Below are 25,603 nucleotides of genomic sequence, written 5' to 3'. Positions count from 1 at the left end.
GCGTCTTAAACTCATCTCTCGATTGGAGGTCTTAGCTGGCTTGAACCAGGTCAGATATGTTGCAGCTTGGAACTTTCAATGAATTCACTCTGCCTAACCCTGCTGTGAAACACAGTCTTTTTAATTAATACTGTTGAAACAAAATTACTGCTAAATTTTAAGAGTGCCTTCTGCCTCAGTTTCATTGCACTGAGACAAGATGTTTTTCAAGCCCCAAAGAGACTTCAGGAGGGCCTTGCTCTTTTAAATCAAGGAGTGACACCTTCTCAGCTCAGCCCTTATTTAATTAGCTGTGTCCAGCTTGCTGTGACCCACTGCCCTCTGTTTAACCTTTACTGATAAGAGCAGGTCAAGGGGCATGCAAGTTTGAACATAAAAATTAAACCAATTTTTCAAGGAAACCATATTTCCTTTTTAGCCAGAATTAATTGCCAAGTCAGTACATTGATTTGTTTCTTGAGACCACCTTCAATTGTAAAAACTGTCAAAGAGTATGCAATATACAATATCCGGGATCTCAAGGCCATCTGTGCCAATATGAATTCAGAGTGAAATAAAAGTCTTTGCTGAAGGGAGAAAAATATTTTGACAGCCTTATTAGTATACAATGAAATGGAACCAGTTAAGAAAATATTCTAATGGATAACCTTTTGTTACCGCTATGCAACACGTTGTCACACAAAGCAATTACATAGGTTTATGACTCTGAAGAAAGGTACAGGAACAGTGGGAATGTGGCACTCAAAATTTAACCTGATTCAACACCTGCAAGATGGTTTGGGTAAATTCTTCACCCCTTTGGAATCTGAGTCGGTCTACAGGGCCTACCATGTGCTAGCTTTGTTGTTGTTGTTCGGTTGTTAGTTTGTGTCCGACTCTGCAACCCCATGGGCTGCAGGACACCAGGCTCCTCTGTCCTTTACTATCTCCTGGAGTTTGCTCAAATTCATGTCCATTAAGTCGGTGATGCTATCTAACCATCTCATCCTCTGCCACCTCCTTCTTCTCTTGCCTTCAATCTTTCCCACTCAGTCTTTTTCATGGTTCAGCTCTCACATCCATAAAGGACTACTGGCAAAACCATAGCTTTGTCTATACAGACCTTTGTCAGCATAGTAATGTAAGAACTGGACCATGATGAAGGCTGAGCACCAAAGAATTGATGCTTTCGAACTGTGGTGTTGGAGAAGACTCTTGAGAGTCCCTTGGACTCCAAGGAGATCAAATCAGTCAATCATAAAAGAAATCAACCCTAAATATTCATTGGAAGGACTGATGCTGAAGCTGAAGCTCCAATACTTTGGCCACCTGATGCGAAGAACTGACTCATTGGAAAAGACCCTGATGCTGGGAAAGATTGAAGACGGGAGGAGAAGGGGATGACAGAGGACAAGTTGTTTGGATGGCATCACCGACTCAGTGGACATGAATTTGAGCAAACTCTGGGAGATGGTGAAGGACAGGGAAGCCTGGCGTGCTATAGTCCATGGGGTTGCAGAGTCGGCCACAACTGAGCAACTGAACAACAATTCACATCTGTACATGACTACTGAAAAAACCATAGCTTTGACTATACAGACCTTTGTCGGCAAAGTGATGTCTCTGCTTATTAATATGCTGTCTAGGTTTGTCATAGCTTTCCTTCCAAGGAGCAAGCTAGCTAGCATGGTGCTTTTATGTAGTCTCATTTAATCCTTAGGCTTGTGGGGTAAGTGTTTTTAATCTCTATTTTAAAAATAAGAAACTGAATTTTAAGGACTCATATGACTTGTCTAAGGTCACACAACTTGGTAGCATGATGGCTCAAAGTCAGGTCAGTCTGACTCCAGACCCAGAGGTCTTGATGAGGATGTTTCTCTCTAACAGCTCTACAGAGATGCACTGTTGTGACGCACTGGGACTCAATCTGTTGACATGTCTCACGTTGTCTAACTTTTCAGACGGTCAGACCACTGATTTCATTTCAGTTTTCTTCAGTTCCTTTGATCCTTCTGGGCAGTTCATAAATTGTCTCCCAGATTTTTTTCTGAGGTCAGACCCATACTGTATCTAACATCTCTTTTTCTGTGTTTGTTATACTTGATCTTAGCCAAAAGGCTGAGAAGCGATCCTGTGCTTATTATAAACATAGTTCCTAAAATCACACTTTTGACAATAAGTTGTTTTAATGAACTAGAATATGAGCTTCTCTGACCATATCTATCATAAAAATACTTTTCTCCCAAACTCACCCATCGCTTTACAATGCAAATATTGTATATTTGTATCACATTTACTTGAGCACTGCACGCTTGATCAGATGTCTATTTACATCAATAATGTCTGTGTGGAAAGATGTTTTGCTTTAGCATGCTGAACAGACAATAGTGGTTGGTTAAGCAAACAACTATAAATCTTTGCCAGCCCTCCCTTTGAGAGAAGGGACCTATGTCTTCTCTTGAATCTGGAAAGCTGTAACCAATAGAGTATGGCTGATATATAACCATACCACTTCAGAGGCCAGGTCATAAAAAGTCATACAGCTTCTGTCTGATCCTTGGGGAGCACATGTTTTCCAGAAGTTTCCTCTCAGAACACTCCTACTGAGAACACAGACACGATGATGTTCTGAGAAGCCCAAGTCACATAGAGAAGCCTTATGTAGAGTCTATGGCCAGTAGTCCTGGTGAACCTGGTCTTGGAGGATTCCTGGGCATAAAATATGAGCATGAAGGAGCCTCCAGCTAATTTCAGTTCCCAGCTATCTGAGTCAACCTGCACCTCCTCTCCACACTCTCCACCCCAGGATTTGAGCCCCTCAGCAGAAGCACTACATTGTGGAGTAGTGACAAGCCACTCCCACTGTTAAAAGCCCAGCTGGAATTGCGGACCCACAGAAGCTATGATCATGATAAAATGGTTGCTGTTTACCCCACTAAGTTTGTTTTTCAAATGGATAAAAGTAACTGGTGCAATAAGGTAATCACTGGTAGATGTATTAAAGGCCCTTAGGCTAGCAATTCCAGGTATCTGGGTCCCTGCACATCCTGACGTATGAGAGTAAGAGGAAAACACGTGCTGGACTCTGAGCAACAAAAGGATGGCAGCCAAGAGGAAAGGCCCCTGCAGGCTTTCCTGGCCCAGGGTTAAGGGGAAAAGGGAACCTGGAAACAGTGTCTGGGGAGAGAATGAGAAATAGTGATGGCAAAATTGACTAAAATAAAAGAAGACAAGGGAGTCAGGAAAGAGATCAAGAAAAGAAGATACAGCAGGGAAGAATTAAGAGAAATATGGAGTAACAGGAAGGACAGAGGACAAAGAAGCAAAAGAACTGTTGGGAACCAGCCAAGAAAAGACATTCCACTCAGGAGGTGGGCATTTCACTCTAAGAATGGCTGGAACACTCCTGAGTTACCTTGGTATCTTCCCTGCGCTTGAAGCAAACGTGGTTCAAGTAGGGGGTGTATTTTGGGCTTGATGAGGCAAAGAGCTGGAGAGGAGAAATCTTGGTTTCTATCTTAGTTTGGCATGAAGAGCTCCAGAAATAGATTTTTAACTTTTCTCACATTATTGGCCATTGTGCCTAAAGGCCCCGAGGGAGCGGAGCTGGAAGGAGTTGGGTGGTTCTCCTTCTGAGTGAGGATGCACAGGCTGTGAGCTCATGGAGGTGTGCGGGTGGGGCAGGGACCTGGGGCTCCCTGACACGCAGAGTGACTGATGGAATGGCCCACTTAATGGAAATGCTCGTGCATGAAGTGGAGCCCCCTGCAGCAGTAAAAACCCTGGTCGGAAGACCCATAAAACCAGAAACTGAGGAATACTTTTTATTTGTTATTTGCTTTTCACAGTCCCTGGTAACAAAAGAAATCACTCTAGTTGGATCTAGCTGATGGGTAGTCTGCTGGTCTCCATATTCTGAGGACGTAAAATGAGCATATCTTGATTTCCAAGCTGTTTCCAGATACAACATAGTGGGGTTGAGTCTTCATAAAACACAAATGTTATGTACAACCCAGAGGCCAGAGCCACTGGCATTTTCTCTTGTTAAAGGTACAGCTGTAACCTCTCAGAACTTTACATATTGTATAGTTACCACCTCAGACTAGTTTAAGTGCTTTGAAACCTGAAAAGCATTAACCCCAAGGAAGAGACTTCTATTCTTGGGAGGGATAAACTAACTCTACAAAGTTGAAAGATACTGAATCCAGTGGTACAACTGACTCATAATTTCCAGCTGTCAAGAGAACAAGAATTACACATTTGTCACTAGCTACAAAATAGAAGTGTTTCTTCCATTTTGTGAAGGCCAAAGACCACACTTTTCATACATTTGTATCTCTGTAACCTTTTTCCCTTTAAGCAAAGCAATTCATCTAAATTATGGGTTCATCATCTGCCAAGCTTGTTCCTTTTTTAATGAAATCACTTGACAGTTAATAAACTGAAAGAGAAAGTCTACTCCTTGGGGCTTGCTCTGTTCCAAAGGTTCAGTGTTTTTGAAAATTAAATTTCCTACATGAAAAAAAATCTGTTTCTAAGCTGACAGTCTGGTGTTTTAGCACAAAGCAATTTTTCTTTCTTTAGCTATAAAAACTTAATTTATAGGGGTTTGCACATTTAACTACACATGTACTTTACATTGGACACCAGTCAGTTAAATCATCCATAGAAAGTCATCAATCAAAACAATTTATCTAATTTTGGTTCTGTTTATATAAGAAACCATTACTTTCCTTAATATTTAAATGTTTATAGGATGATAACAGGTTTTCTAAAGAAATCAAGACAGAAGATTTGTAAGTAGCAGAGTGGCATAGGCTGGGGTTCATATAACCATGGGTACCAGTCCTGGCTCAGCTATGTGTAACCCTGGGAAATTACTTAACTGCCAGCTTTCCCATCTGTAAAATGGGTATAATAACATTTTGGAAGGTAGTCATGAGAATAAATAAGAAAGCATATGCAGAGCAGTTAATACATTTCCCAGAATATAGTAGCTTAATAAATAGCAGGTACTGTAATGCCCGTTATTGTAGCTTATTCCTGACACTCCAATCCAGGAGAAGAACCTCTCATCATATCTACATAAAATTATTAACTCTTGGTTGGTTAACCAACTCCTGGTACCTGGAAAGCAGGCAGATTAAGAGCTGCGAAGCTGTTGAAGAAACGCAAACTCTGGATGGCCACTTGGACTGTGTTCTGAGCGTAACTCTCCTTGGGACTGGCAGTGCTGGGGTCCGAGATCGTGCCGTGGAAGAGGACGCAATAGAGCATGTGCAGGACTCCAGCCAGGTCTGTGGCCTGAAGAGCAGCTGTCAGCCCTGTGGGATCCTGGCGATCACCATCAAATATGCTGTAAGACCTGACAAAGAAACATTCAACTCTTTAAGAGAAATCTACTTAAAGGATGTTAGCATTTTTACAGGTCAAATGGAACAAGACAAGCAGACCGTTAAAAGCAAACCATGTGAGTTGTGTAGGGAGGTAACAAGAAACCTCATGGAATAAGGGCAGCCCTCCCCCACCCCGGTGCTCTGTGGCCCGCCCTTTTCTCCAGCAGGGAGGCCAGGCCGCTGCGCCAGTGGCAAGGGGGTGCTCTGTGGCCACTGAGGCTGCTACTGCTCCTGGGCCCTTTGCAGTCTGGGCAGCCCCACTGTGTTTAGATTCCAGGTCTGCAGGAACGGGACAGAGTCTGCGAGAGCTGCTGAGACTCGGAAGTCAGGAACACCATGGCTTGCTTTCTGGATACACAAGGGGGTCTTCTCAGGGGAAGCAGTTATCAGGAAAGCATGAGGCTTCAAAAACCCAGTAGTGTGCTGGTATACTGTGACAGGCAGACACTTCAACTGCTTTTGAAGGCACAGTTCTGTCATCGAGGAACACTGGAAGGACAGGTTGCAGGGGCCAGATTCCCAAGAAAAAGCTGGTGCTGGATTAGCTTTATACAAACCACCTTGGAGTCAGCTTAGCAACAATGGCAGGCAATGCTCTGGATAAGCAAGAAGCAATGGTAGTGGCAAACAGTTCCCAAAGTCAGTGGGAAGTGTTGTTCAGTCGTCAAGTCGTGCCTGACTCTTTGTGATCCCACGGACTGCAGCACGCCAGGCCTCCCTGTCCCTCACCATCTCCTGGAGTTTGCCTAAGTTCATGTCCATTGCATCGGTGAGGGTTTGCTAAATTTATCTCACTCTTGAACTCAGGTATACGTGAAGTATCTAGTGACCACGAGCCTACAGTTTAATAAGTAAGTGCGTCTGGCAAGCATTCACTCACCCCTTTTTTCCCCCTAGAAACTATATCCAGGTTTCTCTCCCCTTCTCACAGCCAACATGCTTCAGGTGGGGCCCCTTCCTATTCACTCTGGCTCAAGGGTGAATAGGTCCAAGGTAAGGGGTACATTCTATTTCTCTGATGGTTCAGCAAGGTTTGGGGATGGCAGGTGTCACTGTCAGAGCTAATGGAATGGAGGGAGATTCTTGTGCTGAAATGCCTGGAAAGAGGGCCTCACCTTTTCTCCCCAGGGTTTGAATCGGAGAAGGAAGGTTGGTAGCTGCGCACAAATGCTCAGGTCTCTCAGTGTTGTTCCAAGTGGGTCAGTCACCGGCCGTCATGGGACAACCTGTCTTTACGGTTCTGTCACAGGCTGATGCCCTTCCCTACTTTCAACACTAACTCAGGTTCCTCCTGACCTTCCCTTTTCTACTGTTATTGTTCCTTCCAACAGGAATCTAGAAGGGGAGCGAGGCACTCAGGGTCTATGCTTATCTCACAAACTTGCCCAGAAGCACAGAAGAGATGCCACTAAGTGACTACAAATCTGAAAGTGCTGGCTGGCAAGTTTCTAGTATCTTGTCTGGTTTTCTAATCCATAACTTATCCCTAAAGGGATTATTTTATTCATTCTGATTTGCTAGTTTCATCAGAGTTTTAGTCATAACCATAGTAAGCACTTCCTGAATGTGCACTATTTCTGGTATTGCTAAGAGCGGAGCATGAACTGACACTTGTTCTCTTCTCAAGAAAGCAGCTCTTATAAAATACTACCATCTCATCTGCATGGCAGGACCTGATAACTACACTCACACCTTCCACCTTGCCTCATTCCTACTTCTTCATAGTTGATGGAGAAGGTATGGTTCTCCTGATTGCACGCGTGACACAACTGAGACCCTCAGAGATTCAGTGAGATGTTTGGGGTCATAAATATTTGTCAGTGGCAAAAGCAGGGGTACCACCAAAAATTCTGACCCTTTAAAGGCGGTGTTTGTCCAAACACCAAAACATCTAGGCCAAATAGGTGACCCCTCCTTTTATCTCCATGTCTTCTCTTAAATCAAATCTTGGGATAAACTGAACACTGTTAAACAAATTACACAGATTGTAATGTAATTCTGTATCATCACAGAGAGACACTTTCTGTCTTATGGGACTCAATAAAAACAAAAAGTTAAGAAACGTTATTTATTTGCTTTATTTGTTATTTATTTGCTTTACACAAACTGTTAGCTCATGTCAGTTCAGTTTGCCCTTCCTTCCATTATAGCCCTAAGAGTTAGGGGTCAGACCCTGACTAAAGACTGAGGAGAGATTAATCTCTCCAAGTGGAGATTAATGTGCCTGAGTTTATTATATAGATTCCCAAAAGGGGTCTGTGTTTGTTTAACCAATGCCTTTTAGAACCAATGACAAGTCAGAAGACATTTCTCTCTAAAGTTAATTTCTAATAGGCTTCCAGAAGCTTGGAGCTGAGTGACATCATGGCTGGTTGACAAGAGTTTTTCTGAGATTTGCTCTGTGATTCAGCATGGTGACCTCCCTCTTACTGCCTGTGCTGTTTTTAACCTGATTATCAGCATATTCAAATGCAGATATTCAGGGATATAGCACTATCATTTAGAACACTTTGTAATAGTTAACCTTTGCAAGCATTTATGAAATGACATGACTTCACTGCTACTATTTCTTCAAAAGAGTAAATTTTTTAAAAAGGCAGCAAACGAAGATCACAGCAGTATCTCTTCTCTCCAGCCCTTCCTCACACCGCACCCTCCCCCCATTAGGAAAACACGAAACTATAAAACAACATGACCTAGGATCTTTTGCAGTATTCCTCTGATGAAATAAAAATGCTGATTCAGAAAAATCAATTAAATTAGCATTCAAGGACTCAGATGTGGAAATGGTTCAAAATGTATATACTATTGCTTTGTGGAAAGGATGATTCATTTCAAAGTGAGACTACAGAATATACAGAATGGAGGGGAGACAGAGGGCTTGCTGACTTCATTTGACTTCCACAGGACCAATGTAGACCTGAAAGGACTTTAGAGAATGTTTACTTTTGATTTAGTCTGAAATACAGATAGTTTGTCCATGAACAGGCCACTGGCTCCTGTTGGTCTTAAATGTCAGCTATAAGCACTTTAAGCCTAAATGTTTATAATAAAAAAGTAAAAGGCCTTATTCATATCAGGCACAGGTTATAAAGTTTTCTTTTCAAAATACATGGGAGATATGAAAAATCAGATCTGAAATTTTATATGTTACACCCTAAGATCTTCTCAATTTTACTGGATTTTAAAGTGTTTTTGTTTGGTCTCTAAAATTAGGTATATTCATTTCTGTTCATTAAAAGCTACATTCAATTAGGAAAAACTATAACTGGGCCATCAGTACTCCTGCACAGTTCTTGAAAACCCTACTTTGCCTTAAAGGAGAGTATAGCTAGGCAAAAAAAGCAGTAATTTGTGTGGGTATGAATCAAGTGCCATCCATTCCATCTTTGAGATTTTAAACCACTATGTATTAGGCCCTATTTGGCCCAAAAAGGCAGCCGTGAGAGTTGCAGACACTATAACCTCCTCTTCCTCACTTGTTCTTGGCGTTGCTGGCTCTTGTATCCCTGGTCCCAGATTTCTGGTTTGGTAACAACCACCCTGACGCCCTTCAGTGCTGGTGATCTTCTAGACAGCCCTCTGAGCTTCTAGGATTTGGCCTTTGCTCCCTTCTTTAGATCTAGAATCCCTGAGGTATCTTGTTAGAATCTCCCATTTTAGTCTCTGAACCCAGAACACTCTGCCCAAAGGTTTGCACAGGACTTGGGGTGGATGGAGTTAAGTCACTCTCCGCCCAATTGATGAATGTGAACTTCACTGTTCAAGGAGAAGTGAATTATTTCTTAGAGAGGTGTTCCAGCTGTGGGATCTTATATACTGGGATAGTCTGAGAAAGTGGACCTGTATCCAGGAATATCATCATTCATCAGACTCTGTGGTGAGCAAAAGGGACACGATTATCTGTCATATACTCTTTGCTTACAAAGCCAAAGTGCCCATGCTCCAGGAACAATGACCACCTGTGATGCAAAGTCAAGGAAGACCAGGCCCTTGCCTTACAGAAGGTTACAGTCTAACAGGGGCCTTTTCATACTATCCCCTATATCACTCAGTATGTCAGCAAATTTGGAAAACTCAGCAGTGGCCACAGAACTGGAAAAGGTCAGTTTTCATTCCTATCCCAAAGAAGGGCAATGCCAAAGAATGCACAAACTACTATACAACTATACTCATTTCATATGCTAACAAGTTTATGTTCAAAATACTTCAAGCTAGGCTTCAGCTGTATGTGAACTAAGAACTTCTAGATGTACAAGCTGGGTTTAGGAAAGGCAGAAGAAAGACAGCAAACTGCTAACATCCTTTGTATCACAGAGAAAGCAAGGGAATTCCAGAAAAACATCGACTTCTGCTTAACTGACTATGCACAAGCCTTTAACTGTGTGGATCACAAAAAACTGTGGAAAATTCTTAAAGAGATGGGTACAAGAACATCTTATTTGTCTCCTGTGAAACAGGTATGCAGGTCAAGAAGCAACAGTTAGAACCTTATATGGAAGAACTGATTGGTTCCAAATTGGGAAAGGAGTACGTCAAGGCTGTATATTGTCACCCTGCTTATTTAACTTACATGCAGAGTACATCATGTGAAATGCTGGGCTGGATGACTCTCAAGCTGGAATCAAGATTACTGGGAGAAATATCAACAAACTCAAATATTCAGATGATACCACTCAAATGGGAGAAAGTGAAGAGGAACTAAAAAGCCTCTTGATGAAGGTGAAAGAGAAGAGTGAAAAGGCTGGCTTAAAACACAACATTCAGAAAACTAAGATCATAGCACCCAGACACATTACTTCATAGAAAATAGAAGGGGAAACAATGGTAACAGTGCCAGATTTTATTTTCTTGAACTCCAAAATCACCACAGATGGTGACTGAAGCCATGAAATTAAAAGATGCTTGCTTCTTAGAAGGAAAGCTATGACAGACCTAGACAGCATGTTAAAAAACAAAGACATCAGTTTGCTGACAAAGGTCCATATAGTCAACCTATGGTTCTTCCAGTAGTCATGTACAGATGTGAGAGTTGGACCTTAAAGAAGGCTGAGCACCAAAGAAAAAAGTGATGCTTTCGAACTGTGGTGCTTAAGAAGACTCTTGAGAGTCCCTTGGACAGCATGGAGATCAAACCAGTCAATCCTAAAGGAAATCAACCCTGAATACTCATTGGAAGGACTAACGCTGAAGTTGAAGCTCCAAAGTTGAACTTTGGCCACCTGATGCGACAAGCCGACTCACTGGAAGAGACCCTGATGCTGGGAAAGATTGAAGGCAAAAGGAGAAGATGGTGACAGAGGATAAGATGGTAAGACAGCATCACTGACTCAATGGACATGAATTTAAGCAAATTCTGGGACAGAGCAGAGGACAAGGAAGCCTGGCATGGAGCAGTCCATGGGGTCGCAAAGAGTCGGACACGACTTTGTGACTGAAGAACAAGTCTAACAGGGGCAGGTGTATGCATCAGTTTCCTATTGCTGCTGGAATAAATTATCACAAGCTAGTTGTTCAAAGGACTTCGCAGTGGTGAAGAATCCGCCTGCCAATACAGGAGACGCGAGTTCAATTCCTGGGTCGGGAAGATCCCATGGAGTAGGAAATGGCAACCCACTACAGCATTTTTGCCTGGAATATTCCATGGACAGAGGAGCCTGGTGGGCTATGATCCACGGAGTCACAAAGAGCTGGACAACACCGAACGACTGGGCAGGTACGCATGCAAGCAGCTGCTGAAAAACAACACAGATTTATTCTCTTAAAATTCTGGGGGTCAAAAATCCAAAATAAGCCTCACTAGGCTAAAATCAAAGTGCTACCAGAGCTTTGTTCCTTTTGGAGGCTGTAGGAGAGAATTTTTTCCTTGCTTTTTACAACTTCTAGAGTATCGTGCATTCCTTGGTTCCTGGCCCTTTCTTCCATTTTCAAAGCCAGCAGCACAGCATCTTCAAATCCCTCTCTTAACACTGACTTTCCTGCTTCCTTCTCTCACGTACAAGGATCTGTATGATTACACTGGGCCCATCTGGGTAATCAAAACTACACTCTCTCTCTCAAAATATTTAACTTAATCGTTTTGCAAAATTCCTTCTGCCATGTGAGATAACACATTTATCTCACATTTATAGGTTCTGATGATTAGGATACAGATACCTTTGGCAGAGCTGTTATCTACCCCTATCCCCAGTTTTTTTCCACTGCAGTAAAATACACATAAAGTCTACCATCTTAACTGTTTTTAAGTGTACAGTTTAATGGTATTACATACATTCATAATGTTACACAACCATCACTACCAACCATCTCCATAACTCATTCATTATGTAAAACTGAAACTCTATACTCATTAAATAATAATTCTCCATTCCTTCTCCCCCTGGCAACCACCATTCTACTTTGTGTCCGTAATTCTGATCTCTATGTATGTAAGATAAGTGGAATCATTATATACTATTTGTCTTTCTGTGACTGGCTTATTTTACTTAGCATAATGTCATCAAGGTTCCTCCACACTGTGCATATGGTAGAATTTCCTTCCTTTTTAAGGCTGCACATTATTCCATTATATGTATACATCATATTTTATCAATCATCCACTGATGGACACTTGGGTTGCTTCTATTTTAGCTATTGTGAAGAATGCTGCTATGAACCTGGGTATATAAACATATCTTCAAAAACCCTGTTTTCAATTCTTTTGGCTATATAAACAGAAGTGGAATTTCTTAATCATATGGTAATTCTACTTTTAATTTTTAAGGAACTGCCATAATATTTTCCACAGTAGCTATACTATTTTACATTCCCACCAATGATGCACAAGGGTTTCAATTTCTCCACATCCTCACCAAAACTTGGTACTTTTTTATAGTATTCATTTCAATGGGTATGAAGTGATATCTAATTGAAATTTGATCTGCATTTCCCTATAAAGACGTTGAGCATCTTTTCATGTGCTCATTGACCAATTTGTACTACTTCTTTGGAGAAATCTCTATTCAAATCCTTTGTCCATTTTAAAAATGTGGTTATTTTGCTGTTGTTGAGTTTTAGGAGTTTTCCATAGTTCCTGGATATCAGCTATCATATAACTGATATATGACTTGCAAATATTTCCCCCCATGCTCTGGGTTGCTTCCTTATTCTGTTGATATTCTTTTGATGCACAAATCAAAACATTTTCATGCAATCCAATTTGTCTACTTTTTCTTTTCTTGCCTGTGCATCTGGTGTCATATCCAAAGAAATCCTTGCTAAACCCAATGTCAGGAAGTTTTTGCCCTGTGTTTTCTTCAAAGTGTTTATCATTCCATGTCTTACATTTAGGTCTCTGATCCATCTTAAATTAAGGTGTTAGGTAAGAGCCCAGCTTCATCGTTTTCCTTATGGATATCCAGTTAAAAGACTGTCCTTTTCTATTCAATGGTCTTGGAACCTTTGTCAAAAATCATTTGACTATACATGCAAGGGTTGAAGTCTGGGCTCTCTATCCTATTCCACTGTTACATATGTCTGTGTTCATGCCATTACCACACTATTTTGTTACTGTAGCATTGTAGTAAATTTTGAAATCAGGAAGTGTGCCCACTTTGTTCTTCTTTCTCAAAACTGTTTTGGTTATGTGGGGTCCCTTGAGATTCCATATGAATTTAAGGATGGGCTTTTCTATTTTTTCCAAAGAGAGTCTTTGGGATTTTGATACAGACTGCAAGTAATCTAGAGACTGCTTTGTGTAGTAATGACAACTTCACAATATTAAGTTTTGTAATCCATGAACATGGGATGTGTTTCCAATTTATGCCTTCTTTAATTTCTTTTGGTAATGTTTTGTACTTTTCATTACACAAGTCTTTCATCTTCTTGGTTGATTCCTAAGTATCTTATTCTTTTTGATGCTATTATAAATGGAATTTTCATAATTTCCTTTTCAGATTATTCACTGTTATAGAAATGTAACTAATTCTTGTGAGCTTTGTATTGTTTATTGAATTCAATTAGTCTTAACAGGTTTTTGTATGTGTGGAATCTTTAGGGTTTTCTACATATAAGATCATATCATCTGCAAACAGAAAATTTGTACTCCTTCCCTTCCAATTTCCATGCCTTTTATTTCTTTTCCTCACCTAATTTCTTTGGCTCAAACTTCCAGTAGTATGTTGAATAGAAGTGGCAGAAGCGGGCATCCTTGCCTTATCCTGATGTTAGAGGAAAAGTTTGTATTATGTGGAGATAGCTTCTTTCCATTCCTCGTTTGTTGAGTATTATTTTCTTTTCATGAAAGAGTGTTGAAATTTATCAAAGTTCTTTCTGCATAGATTGAGATGACCATGTTTTCCCCACCTTCATGCTGTTAATGTGACCTATTAAATTGACTGATGTTCATATGTGGAACCATTACTGCACTCTAGGAACAAATCCCACTTGGTCATGGTGTATAATCCTTTAAACATGCTACTGAATTTGGTGTGGCAGCATTTTGTTGAGGATTTTTACATCAATGTTCAAAAGGAATATCAATCTGGAATTTTCTCTCTTGTGTCTTTGTCTGGTTTTGCAATCAGGAATAATGCTGGCTTCATAGAGTAAGTTACAAAGATCTCTACTCTTCAATTTTTTGGAAAATTTTGAGAAGGACTGGTGCTAGTTCTTTAAATGTTTGGTAAAATTCATTACTGAATTTTACCATCAGGTCCAGGATTTTCCTTTGGAGACTTTTGATTACTGATTCAATCTCCTTACTAGTTACACGTCTATTCAGATTTTCTATTTCTTTGTGATTTCGTCTTGGTAGGTATTGTGCTTCTAGGAATCAGTCCATTTCATCTAGATTATTCAGTTTACTGGTATACATTGTTAATGGTATTCTCTTATAATCCCTTCTATTTCTGTAGAATTGGTAGTACATCCCATTTTCATTCTCCCCATTCCTGTTTTACTGAAATATAATTGACAAAATTGTAACATTTACTGTATGAGACATGATGATTTGATATACATATTCATTGTAAAATGATGCCCATCATCAAGTTAAAACATTTATTACCTCATATAGTTACCTTTTTTGGGGTAGAATGCTTGAAATCTACTCTAATAAATTATAAGTATATAATACTGTACTATTAAAAAAATGCTTCAAGAATTTGAGTGTCACTCTTGTGCAAGAACTATGGTAATCTTTGTGTCATTCTAATTTTGGTCTGTGTGCTGTCAAACAGAGCACCCAATTTTTACTTCTGATTTTAGTAATCTGAGAATTCTCTTTTTAGTTCATTTAGCTAAAAGTTCATCAATTCTATTGATCTTTTCAAAGAACCAACTTTTGGTTTCACCGATTATTGCTATCTTATTCTCTACTTCTCTGATCTCTACCATAATTTTAATTATCTCTTTTCTGCTGGCCTTGGGTTTAGTTTGTTCTTTTTCCAGTTCCTTAAGTTATATAGTTAATTTATTGATTTGAGATATTTCTTGTTTCTTTAGTGTAAATGTTTATAGCTATCCACTTTCCCATTATCAGTGCTTTTACTATGTCCTGTGAACTTTAAGATTTTTATTTAATTTTTTATTGAAGTATAGTTGATTTACGGTATTATATAATAAATCAATTGTATATCAAGTGTACAAGGTAGTGGTTAAAATTTTTATAGATTATATTCCATTTAAAGCTATTATAAAATATTGGCTGTATCCCCTGTGTTGTACAATATATCATTGTAGTTTATTTTATACATAGTAGTTTGTATGTCTTAATCCCCTATGACTCTATTGCCCCTCTTCCCTTCCTTGTCTCCACTGATAATCACAAGCTTGTTCTTTATATATATGAGTCTGTTTCTGTTTTGTTATATTCTTTCATTTGCTTTACTTTTTAGATTCCACATATAAATTCCCCAGGCCAGAATACTGGATTGGGTAGCCTTTCCCTTCTCCAGGGGCTCTTCCCAACCCAGGGATCGAACCCAGGTCTCCCGCATTGCAGGCGGATTCTTTACTAGCTGAGCCACAAGGGAAGCCCAAGAATACTGGAGTGGGTAGCCTATCCCTTCTCCAGCTGATCTTCCCAACCCAGGAATAGAACCGGGGTCTCCTGCATTGCAGGTGGATTCTTTACCAACTGAGCTATCAGGGAAGCCCCATATAAGTGGTAATATACAGTATTAGTCTTTCTCAGTGGAGAAGGAAATGGCAACCTACTCCAGTATTCTTGCCTGGAGAATCCCATGGACAGAGGAGCCTGGTGGGCTGCCGTCTATGGGGTCACACAGAGTCAGACATGACTGAAGTGACTTAGCAGCAGCAGTTTTTCTCAGTGTCACTTATTTCACTAAGCATAATACCTTCCAGGTCCAATCATGTTGTTGGAAATGGCAAGATTTCATTTTTTATGGCCAAGTAGTATTCCATTGTGTATATGTGTAGGTGTGCATGCACCTTTCTTCATTCATTTGTTAATGAACACTTAGGTTGCTTCCATATTTGGCTACTGAAAGTAAGGATGCTATAAACACTGGGGTGCATGTATCTTTTCAAATTAGTGTTTTTATTTTCTTTGGATATACACCCAGGAAAAGAATTACTGGCAGTTATATTGTTGATTTTTGAGGAACTTCCATACTGTTCTCCACAGTGGCAAGACTGATTTACTTTACACCAACAGTGTACAAGGGTTTCCTTTCCTCCATCTTTTTGCCAATATTTGTTATTTGTGATCTTTTTGATGATAGCCATTTTGACAGGTATGAGGTGATACCTCACTTTTTAAAAAATTTTACTGAAGTATAGTAGCTTTACAGTGTTGTGTTTAATTTCTGCTGTACATGTGTGTGTATATATATATATGTATACATACACACATATATTCTTTTCCATTATGGTTTATCACAGGATATTGCACATAGTTCCCTGTACAGTACAGTAGGATATTGTTGTTTATCCATTATATATACTCCCAATCCTTCCCTCCCCGATTCCCTCCATGGAACAATCACAAATGTGTTCTCTGTATCTATAAGTCTGTTTCTGTTTCATAGATATATTCATCTGTGTCACATTCTAAATTCCATATATAAGTGATATCATGTGGTATTTGCCTTTCTATTTCTGACTTACTTTGCTTAGTATCATCATCTCTAGGTCCATCAATGTTGCTGCGAATGTTGTTACTTCATTCTTTTTTAATGACTGAGTAATATTCCAGTGTGTGTGTGTGTGTGTGTGTGTGTGCGCGCGCGCGGGCGTGTGTACCACATCTTTATCCATTCATCTGCTGATGGACATTTAGGATGTTTCCATGTCTTGTCTATTGCAAACAGTGCTGCTATGAATATAGGGGTGTATATATCTTTTCAAATGATAGTTTTGTCTGGGTACTGTATATGCCCAGGAATGGGACTGCTAGATCATATGGCAACTCTATTTTTAGTTTTTTGAAGAACCTTCATACTGTTTTTGTAGTGGCTGTACCAATTTACATTCCCACCAACAGTGTAAGGGGATTCCCATTTCTCCATATCTTCTCCAGCACTTACTATTTATAGAGTTGTAAATAATGGCCATTCTGACTGGTGTGAGGTAATACCTCATTGTAGTTTTGATTTGCATTTCTCTAATAATTAGTGATGATGAGCATCTTTTAATGAACCTACTGGCCATCTGTATGTCTTTAGAGAAATGTCTATTGCCCATTTTTTGATTGGGTTGTCTGTCTTTCTGTTACTGAACTGTAGGAGCTGTTTGCATATTTTGGAAATTGAGCCCTTGTTGGTTGCATCATTTGCAAATATTTTCTGCCAGTCTGCAGGATGTCTTTTTGTTTTGTTTTATCATTTCCTTTACTGTGCAAAAAGCTTATAAGTTTGATTAGGTCCCACCTGTCTATTTTCGCTTTTATTTCTAATGCTTTGGGAGACTGACCTAAGAAAACACTAGTAAGATTTATGTCAGAGACTGTTTTGCTTAGGTTCTTCTCTAAGAGTTTTATGGTTTTGTGTCTTATATTTAAGTTCTTATGACATTTTGAGTTTATTTTTGTGTATGCTATGAAGATGTGCTCTAGCTTCATTTTATTGTGGTTTTGATTTGCATTTCTCTGATGATTAGCAATGCTGACAATCTTTTCATGTGCTTGTTGGCCATCTGTATGTCTTCTTTAAGAAAAATGTCCTTTCGTGACTTCTGTCCATTTTTTAATACGGTTTTTTTTTTTGACATTTAGTTGTATGAGCTAGTTATATATTTTGGATATTAACCCCTTATCAGTCGTCTGAATTGCAAAACTTTTCTCCCATTCAAAAGGTTGTCTTTTCATTTTGTCAATGGTTTCCATTGTTATGCAAAAGCTTTTAAGTTTATTAGGTCTTATTTGCTTATTTTTGTTTTTATTTTCTTTGTCTCAGGAGCCAGATCCCCAATATATTGGAATTATGTCAGAGTATCCTGCTTGTTTTCTTCTAGGAGTTTGATGGTTTTGGGTTTCACATTTAGAACAGGTCTTTAATCCATTTTGAGTTTTTTGCATATTATGTGAAAAAATGCTCTAATTTCATTCTTTAACATGGAGCTGTTCAGTTTTCACTACATCACTTATTTAAGAGACTGTTTTTTCACCCTTGAATATCCTTGCTTCTTTTATCACAGATTAATTGACCAGAAGTCTGTGGGTTGATTTTTGTTTCATTGAGTTGTGTCTGTTTTTGTAGCAGTGACATAATGTTTTACTTACTGTAACTGGCAGTTTTGTAGCACATTGTTTGGCCTTACTTGTTTGTAATTTTTGCAGTTTTTTTCTTCTAATTGATTTCTAGTTTTATGGAGTTGTGGCTGGAAAAGATGCTTGATATGATTTCTCAGTAAATTTAAGAAAATTTACTAAGACTTATTTTATGGCCTAGTAGGCAATCTATCCTGGAGAACGTTCCATGTGCACTTTAAAAGAATGTGTACTCTGCTGCTTTTGGATGGATTCTTATAAATACATCTGTTAAGTCCATATGGTCTATGTGTCATTTAAGGCTAGGGTTTCCTTATTGATTTTTTGGTCTGGATGAACTGTCCATCGATGTAAGTGGGATATTAAAGTTTCCGACTATTATTGTGGTATTGTCAATTTCTCCCTGTATGTCTTTAATTTTTATTATATTTATTTTGAAATTTTTGGCTGCTCTGGGTGTTCATCGCTGCACAGGGATTTCTCTAGTTGCAATGAATGAGCTTCTCATTGCGGTGCCTTTTTTGTTGTTGTTGTGAAGCATGTTCTCTAGGGTATGTGGGTTTCAGCATTTGTGGCACACAGGCTCAGTGTTGTGGTTCGTGGCCTTAGTTGCTCATGGCGTGTGGGATCTTCTCAGACCAGGGATCGAACCTATGTCCTCTGTCCTGGCAGGTGAATTCTTAATCAATGGACCATCAGGGAAGCCCCCTTTTATGTCTTTTAATATTTGCTTTATGTATTTAGGAGCTATTATGTTTGCTGCATATATACTTACAATTTTTATATCTTCTTGGATTGATCCTTGATCAGTGTAATATTCCTCTGTCTCTTATTACAGTCTGTTTTAAAGTCTATTTTGTTTGATATGAGTATTTCTACCTCATTTATCTTTTGATTTCCATTTGTATGGAAGACCTTTATCCAACTTCTCACTTACAGTCTGTGTGTATTTTTAGATCTGAAGTGAGTTTCTTGTAAACAGTATATATGTGGGTTTTATTTTTGTATCCATTCAGCCACTCTGTTGCCATTTTGTCAGTTGATTTAGGCTCTAAGTTTTGAGATGTTGTGTTTTTGTTTTCATTCCTCTCTTAAATATTTTCAAAGCTCCCTTGTGATTTATTCCTTAAACCATTTGTTGTTTATGAGTGTTTTGTTTAATTTCCACAAATCTGTGAGTCTTCAGTTTTATTTCTATTATTGATTTCTTACTTCATGCTGTTATGGTCAGAGAAGAGATTTTGTATGATGTCCAGTCTACTGAGACTTAATTAGTGGCCTAACATGTATTCTACCTGGGTAAATGTCACATGTACACTTGAGAAGAATGTGTATTTTGCTTTGGCGTAGAATATTCTGGAGGGGTGTTATTCTGCCTACCACAATGGGCCTATTCATTGATAATTCATTTATTCAACAAATATTTTGAGGACCTATTTTGTGGCAAGCACTTTTATAGGCACTAGGATTCAGTAGTAAAATCTATGTTCTTTTTCTCATAAAGCTTACCTTTTAGTACAGGAGATACAATGAGCAAATAAATACAGTATGTCAGGTGTGCTAAGTGCTATAAAGGAGCAGCAGATATGTAGGGAATGAAGATGTAGGGGGTGTGTGTGATGCTATTTTATACAGAGTGGATGGGGAAGTCCTTCCTAAAGTGTTACATAACAGAATTCTACAGGAAGTGAGGAAGGAAGCCATGTGGATACCTGGAATAAGGGTGTTTTAGGGAGAGGAGTATCAAGTCCCAAGGCTTGGAGCCAGGAGCATGCATGACATATTCAAGAAATGGCAATAAGGCCAGTGTGGCTATACCTGGTTGAGCAAGCAGAAGGACAATGGTGGAAGAGGTGAGAGAAGAAATAGGAAGAAGATCAGGTAGGGGCTTGCAGATCATTGTAAAGACATCATAAGGGTTTACTTGCAGGAAACAGAAAGTCATTGTAAAGTTTTGAGCAGAGGGGTGATGTAGTATGACTTTGGCTTAAAAATAATCACTAGAGATAATTGGTTAAAGTTTTTAGAAAAGCCAAGGCAGACGCAGAGAGGCAATTATGAGACTGTTTCAATCATCTAAATGAGAAATCATGGTGGATGAACCAGGATGGTAGCCATGGATGTAGTAAGAAGTGAGTAGATTCTGAAAATCTTCAGAAAGGAAAGGCAAAATGATATCCTGATAGATTGAACATAAATATAAGAAAAAGAGGAGTGAAAAATGGCTCAGTGATTTTCAGCCTGTCACTGAAAGAATGTGGCAGCTATTTACAGAGACAGGGAAGACAGTGGATAGAGAATGTCTGGGGAGGACAATGAGGAGCTTAGCTGTAAACATGTTAAATTCAAGGTGCCTATTAAACATATAAGTGAAGATACTGGATTGGAAGTTGGATAAAATGAGCTTTCCAAGGGTAGGGAATTCTGTATATCTTATCCCTAAGGCTTAGAACAGTATCTGACATACAGTAGCCACTCAGTAGACATTTGTTGAATAAATGAATAAATATACAAGTCTGAATTCAGAGGAATGATCTGGGCTTGAGATATTTGGGAGTCATCAACAGACAGATGGTATTTAAAGTCAGCTCATCTAGTGAGTGAACATAAATTAGCCTGAGACTTGAGCTGTAGGGTATTCCAACATGTTGGGAAGATGAGAGTAAATAAGCAAAGAAAACTGAAAAACAGAAACCAGTGGGGTAGGAGGAAAAGCAAGAAGTGTGATGTTCTAGAAGCAAAGTGAAGATAGTTTCAAGGAGAAGGGAGTAATAAATAAAAAAGTTTAATTAAAAATGAGGACTAAGGTAAAATTTATAGAAATGACTTAAATACTATTTTTAGATTATAAAAACTAACTGCATACATTTAGGATGGGAAGAGGGATAGGGGACTGGAATACAGTTTTCAACAATAAGTGGGGGAAAAAAGACTTAGCATATTAGTTATATACCTATTCAAATAAAGAAACAGTCTTGCCTGTTACCAAGGAATATAGTTCAATTTTGACTGAGCTAACAGGAGTACAGTATATGTAACAAGAAAGGTTTAACCTGCTACACTGCACTGAACAACCACTCTGGAAGGACTGGTTCTAGCACTGGGTTAAGTACCATGTTCAGGTCACTGATGCATCACAAAGTTCCCAAGGAAAGTGATTTCTGGTGGGAAAAGTATATGAAACAACATAATCTGAGGAAAATTTGAAGGAATTGGGGAATTTATTTCAGAACTGGGGGCTAAAAGGTTATCTTCAAAGTGAAGAGGTATTACACTGTTACTTATGATCCCAGAGGAGAGATGTTACCCAAAAGTAGATACTAAACTTACAGAAAATTTTCTAACAATTAGAACACTCAAAAGTTAAATGGGCTGTTGATAAGGTATTACTTTCTTAACTATTCTGCAATAAGTAGAGGAACACATTCACTGAAGTCACAGAGGGCTGTGGCATCAAAACTTGGCTGGACATTGGACAGGATGATATCTAAGATTCTGTTCAGTTATGGACTGTTACAACAGATATGACTCTACATTGAAAATTATAGTCTCCTCCCTCTCCCACACACTATGTTATGTATACGCTACAGGGAGAAAATAACTTGTTTAATGTAGCTCTAATTTGGAGCCCTGTAGAAGGGAATGAGGATGACTTATTGGAGATATGAGAGCAAGAGAAAACTAAAAGTGGAAAAGATACATGTGCAAGCGCTATAAGACTGTCTGGACATTTGGTTAGAGAAGAGGGAAAACATATGGGCAACTAAAGAGTGAGAATATTAGATAGGGGGAGACTGGTTTATACTTGGAAAGAGTTTCACCTGGTTATGAATTTCAATTTCATTCAAACAGGAACTTTTGAGAAGGAAACCCTTTTGGGAAGAGAAGTGCTAGATGATGAAAACAGATAGGTAGCCATTCCTGTGGTTTGGGATCAATAAACTAAAACACGCTGGAGTAAGAGGAAGACCAGGAGGACACCAACGAGAATGGAAGGTAAAGGGTGAGGCCCCTAAGAAGAAACTCTGGTTCCTGGCAGAGGTCTGAATGGAGGCCCGAGAAAGTTCAAACTAAAATGGTGATGAGCTCAGGACAGTCTGGGGGCAACCAAAGATACATGCAGAAAGGGCAGGGCGGAGCCCATGAGGTGAGAAGGTGGTAGGCTCTGGACGACAAACAATAGCATGTGGTCCTAGATCTTGGAACTACATGCTAGGTTTGTGCAAGAGTGCTTCTCACGTGGGACAGTTCTGACCTCTCTATCTTCAGTTCTCATAGTGACTGTAAACACAAAAGGGTCCTGTGCTGATTTTGGCTAGTTTAGCTGACATTTTGGGCTTGTCTTTAGTATTTGGCAGTTAGGCTGAAGGAGTCTCTCAGAGGCTCTGCTGTGTTGCCAAAAGAGAGCAATTACTTCTTCTGGGTGAGTAACTGGGAGGGGACAATGTCATATCTGGGTTGCACAATGTGGTACCCTCCTAACCAATCTTTCCTGCTTCCACTCTCTCCCCTACAATTCATTCTACACAGAATAAAATCCATTACTTTTAAAACAATCAGATCATGCTGTTCTCCTGCTTAAAATCCTCCAGTGGTTTCCTACCACACTTGGAATAGAAGCCAAACTTTCACCCTCTGTTCTCATCTCTTGGCCCTTACTTTCCGACTTCATCTTCTAGAACATTCTTGCTCATCACATTCCAGCACACTGCCTTCTCTGCTTCTGGTACACACCCACTTCAGATGTTTGGGAGTCATCAACTTCCTGCTCTGCTCAACTGCAATACTCTTCCCTTCAGTCTTTATAGAGTAGGCTTAGCTACTCTATTTGCTTAGCTTCAGTATCACCCTCCCAGAGAAGCCTCCCCTGACCACTCTGTCTACCCAAGTCACTCTGCTGTATTACTCTGCTTTATTTTCTCATATCACTATCACTAGCTGAAATTATCTTATTCATTTACTGGTTTGTCATCTTTTTCTCCTGTTAGACTGCAAGCTCCATGGAGTTTTTGTTCACCACTGGATCCCTAATACCTTGACAAATGTCTGGCACATAAATGGTAAGTAAATAGCAATTAATAAAGATTTGCTAAAGCAATGGAAGAGAGACAGACAGAGACAGAGAGAAGAAGAGAACTGGTTTCAGTGAGGTATACCGAAGGCATGAAGGCCTTGGATGTCTCCTTCTCACCTTAGGGGGAGAAGAGCGTGAGACATGGGCAACTCTTCTTTATATGTTAAGAGTGGGTACAGGAAATGGAGCCCTGGCATAGATCCTTAGTACACACTGGTATTTGCTAACGCTGCCAGTCATGGCTATTTCCCAGTTTCTTATTTTGTTTCTAGCCCAGGTGCTAGGTGCCCAAAGGGGAGCTACTAGGACATTTAGTCTCTCTCCTTAAGGAAATCTTTTCATTTGAAGACATACTCAGGACAAAGATCTAGTGAATTAGAAGTAGACAGATATCAAGTCATAGGTATAAATAGTAGGGGCTATCTCACATTTCTGAAGCAAGTATTTTTTATTTTTATTTAATTAGATAGGGTAGGACTGGATTCTGAAAGACAGAAGTTAAAAATAATAAAGGTTTGGGGTCGTAAAATCTGTTCATATGACTAGAATCATGAGAAGCATAAGGTAATCAGGAGGAAAAAAAGGCCAACTTTGGATGAAAGCCAATGAGCTTAGAATCTGACATATTAAATATCAGTTCCTGGAAGAAATTGCAAGTAGGAATTCCAAGAGGAACTGTCTATCAGGGCCTTGTTTATGAATACAGTTTATGTCTTAATTTTACTTGCTTCTGGATTAATTTACTTTTCCCTATTATCTTTTATTATAATTATTTCATTTTTTAAAAAGTAAAAAGACACACATACTCTGTAACCCAACTCAAATCTTTTTGGAACAGAGTGGGGTATACTAAATATATATATAAAAGCTACCTTGGGCAGTTCAGGCTGACAGACATTTTAGTCCCTGTCTGCCCCATTCCTTGTCCCACTCTTTGAAGAAGAATTAGCAAATTCATGTTCGTAATGTGAGGAAACAGGCATTGAGAAGCTAAAGAATCTGTCACTCGTCACAAAGCTAGGAGAGCAGGACCAGCACTCATATTTCTCTGACTCCCAAACCCGTGCTCTTCAACACAACTCTATAAAAGGATTTTCCTCTTGAGATCCTGACCACCAGAGTCCTAGAATCCGTGTGGGTTCAGCTGCAAGTGTATCCCAGACAGTTTGCTACGCTAAGTCTGGTGAGCCTGCATACATACTGACAGACTTCCTTCATCACATCCTATCCCCTCTGGGAGTTGTAGCCAGAAAAGGCTGCCCCTAAATGCTAGCCCTGTGGGTCAGGCCCAGACAGCCCACTTTTTCTGGGATAGTGCCTAGCACACAGTAGACACACAGTGTGAATCACAGCAATGAAGCGATAATCCTTCTGCCCTTACAAGTCAACTACGGCTTTATTACCAGCTGGGACAGATCTCTTAGAAATCTCTCTACAAACATTTGCTTAATTGTGAATATAGAGACAGTCCAGACATTCCTGTATTCTTCTCACTTTCCAAACCTGAAGGATGAGGACAGTCATTCTTCCTTATAAGTCTAGAGGCTGTAATGACCCCCTGGACAGTGTGAGGATTGCTGGGAGATAACTCATGAAGTGCCCTTCATCTGGGGCACGTAAATGGTGTTCAACAAATGTTATTTCCTTTAGTTCCACTTGCTTAATCCTATTGCATTTACTTCATTTCCCATCTCCCAATACGAACAAGCCTTTTTTTTCTGAGGGCAGTGGCTAAAGATACCAAGAGAAGGGTGATAATAGCAAGCATGAGAGTGCAAAGAGGAAAGAATACAGATGAAAACAGGATACTGGGAAAACATTGATCTCTAGGGTAGGCCAGAATGTGGCAGACTCTATTTTTCAAACATGGCCACAGCAGTATTTCTGGTATCATATGCTCTTCTAGAAACTTTATATTCCCCACAAAGAGATGAAGTCTATTTCTCTTCCCTTTGAAGCTGGGTGGGACTCTGTTGCTGCTTTGCTGAAGAGAATTCAGTGGTGGGATACTGCATGAACCCTGACCTAGGTCATAAAACATGACATGGTTTCTACTTGGCTCTCTCCTTTGTCAGGGTGCTCCTCCTTCGAACCTGTCACCATGCTGTGAGGAAGCCCAAGTTAGCCTGTGCAGAGAGACCAAATGGAAAGGTCCCCAACAAACAGTGAGAGTGAGAGTGCAGAGAAGAAAGGATGCAGGTGAGAACAGACATGTGTGAACAAGTACAAAGATGATTCCAACCTCCAGCCTTCAGGTCTTCCTACTGAGGCCCAGACACTGTGAAACAAAGAAAGCCATTCTCCCTGTGTCTGATGGAATTCCTGACACACAGACTCTGTGAGATGAATAGACTGTTGTCTCATGTGAGTACGTTTTGGGGTAATCTGTTACATAGCCACAGTGACTGGAACAAGAAGAAAAACAAAGGAGAGTGTGTGGCA

At 39.6% G+C, this 25,603-nt stretch overlaps 1 protein-coding gene and 1 pseudogene across 2 annotated transcripts in view; both read right to left on the bottom strand.

Annotated features, from left to right (window-relative positions):
• Nucleotides 1-25,603, bottom strand: part of SCAPER (S-phase cyclin A associated protein in the ER) — a 410,821-nt gene that overhangs the window by 29,750 nt on the left and 355,468 nt on the right. For both annotated transcript variants that reach the window (XM_043489284.1, XM_043489285.1), the window contains exon 28: nucleotides 5,107-5,344. In XM_043489284.1, coding sequence (XP_043345219.1) covers nucleotides 5,107-5,344 — 238 coding nt within the window. The remainder of the gene's footprint in view (nucleotides 1-5,106; nucleotides 5,345-25,603) is intronic.
• On the bottom strand, nucleotides 14,500-14,598 carry LOC122419843 (annotated as a pseudogene).

This window comes from Cervus canadensis, chromosome 17 (assembly GCF_019320065.1).
Source record: "Cervus canadensis isolate Bull #8, Minnesota chromosome 17, ASM1932006v1, whole genome shotgun sequence".
Taxonomy (NCBI): Eukaryota; Metazoa; Chordata; class Mammalia; order Artiodactyla; family Cervidae; genus Cervus; species Cervus canadensis.
This window is presented reverse-complemented; position numbering and strand designations above follow the sequence as displayed.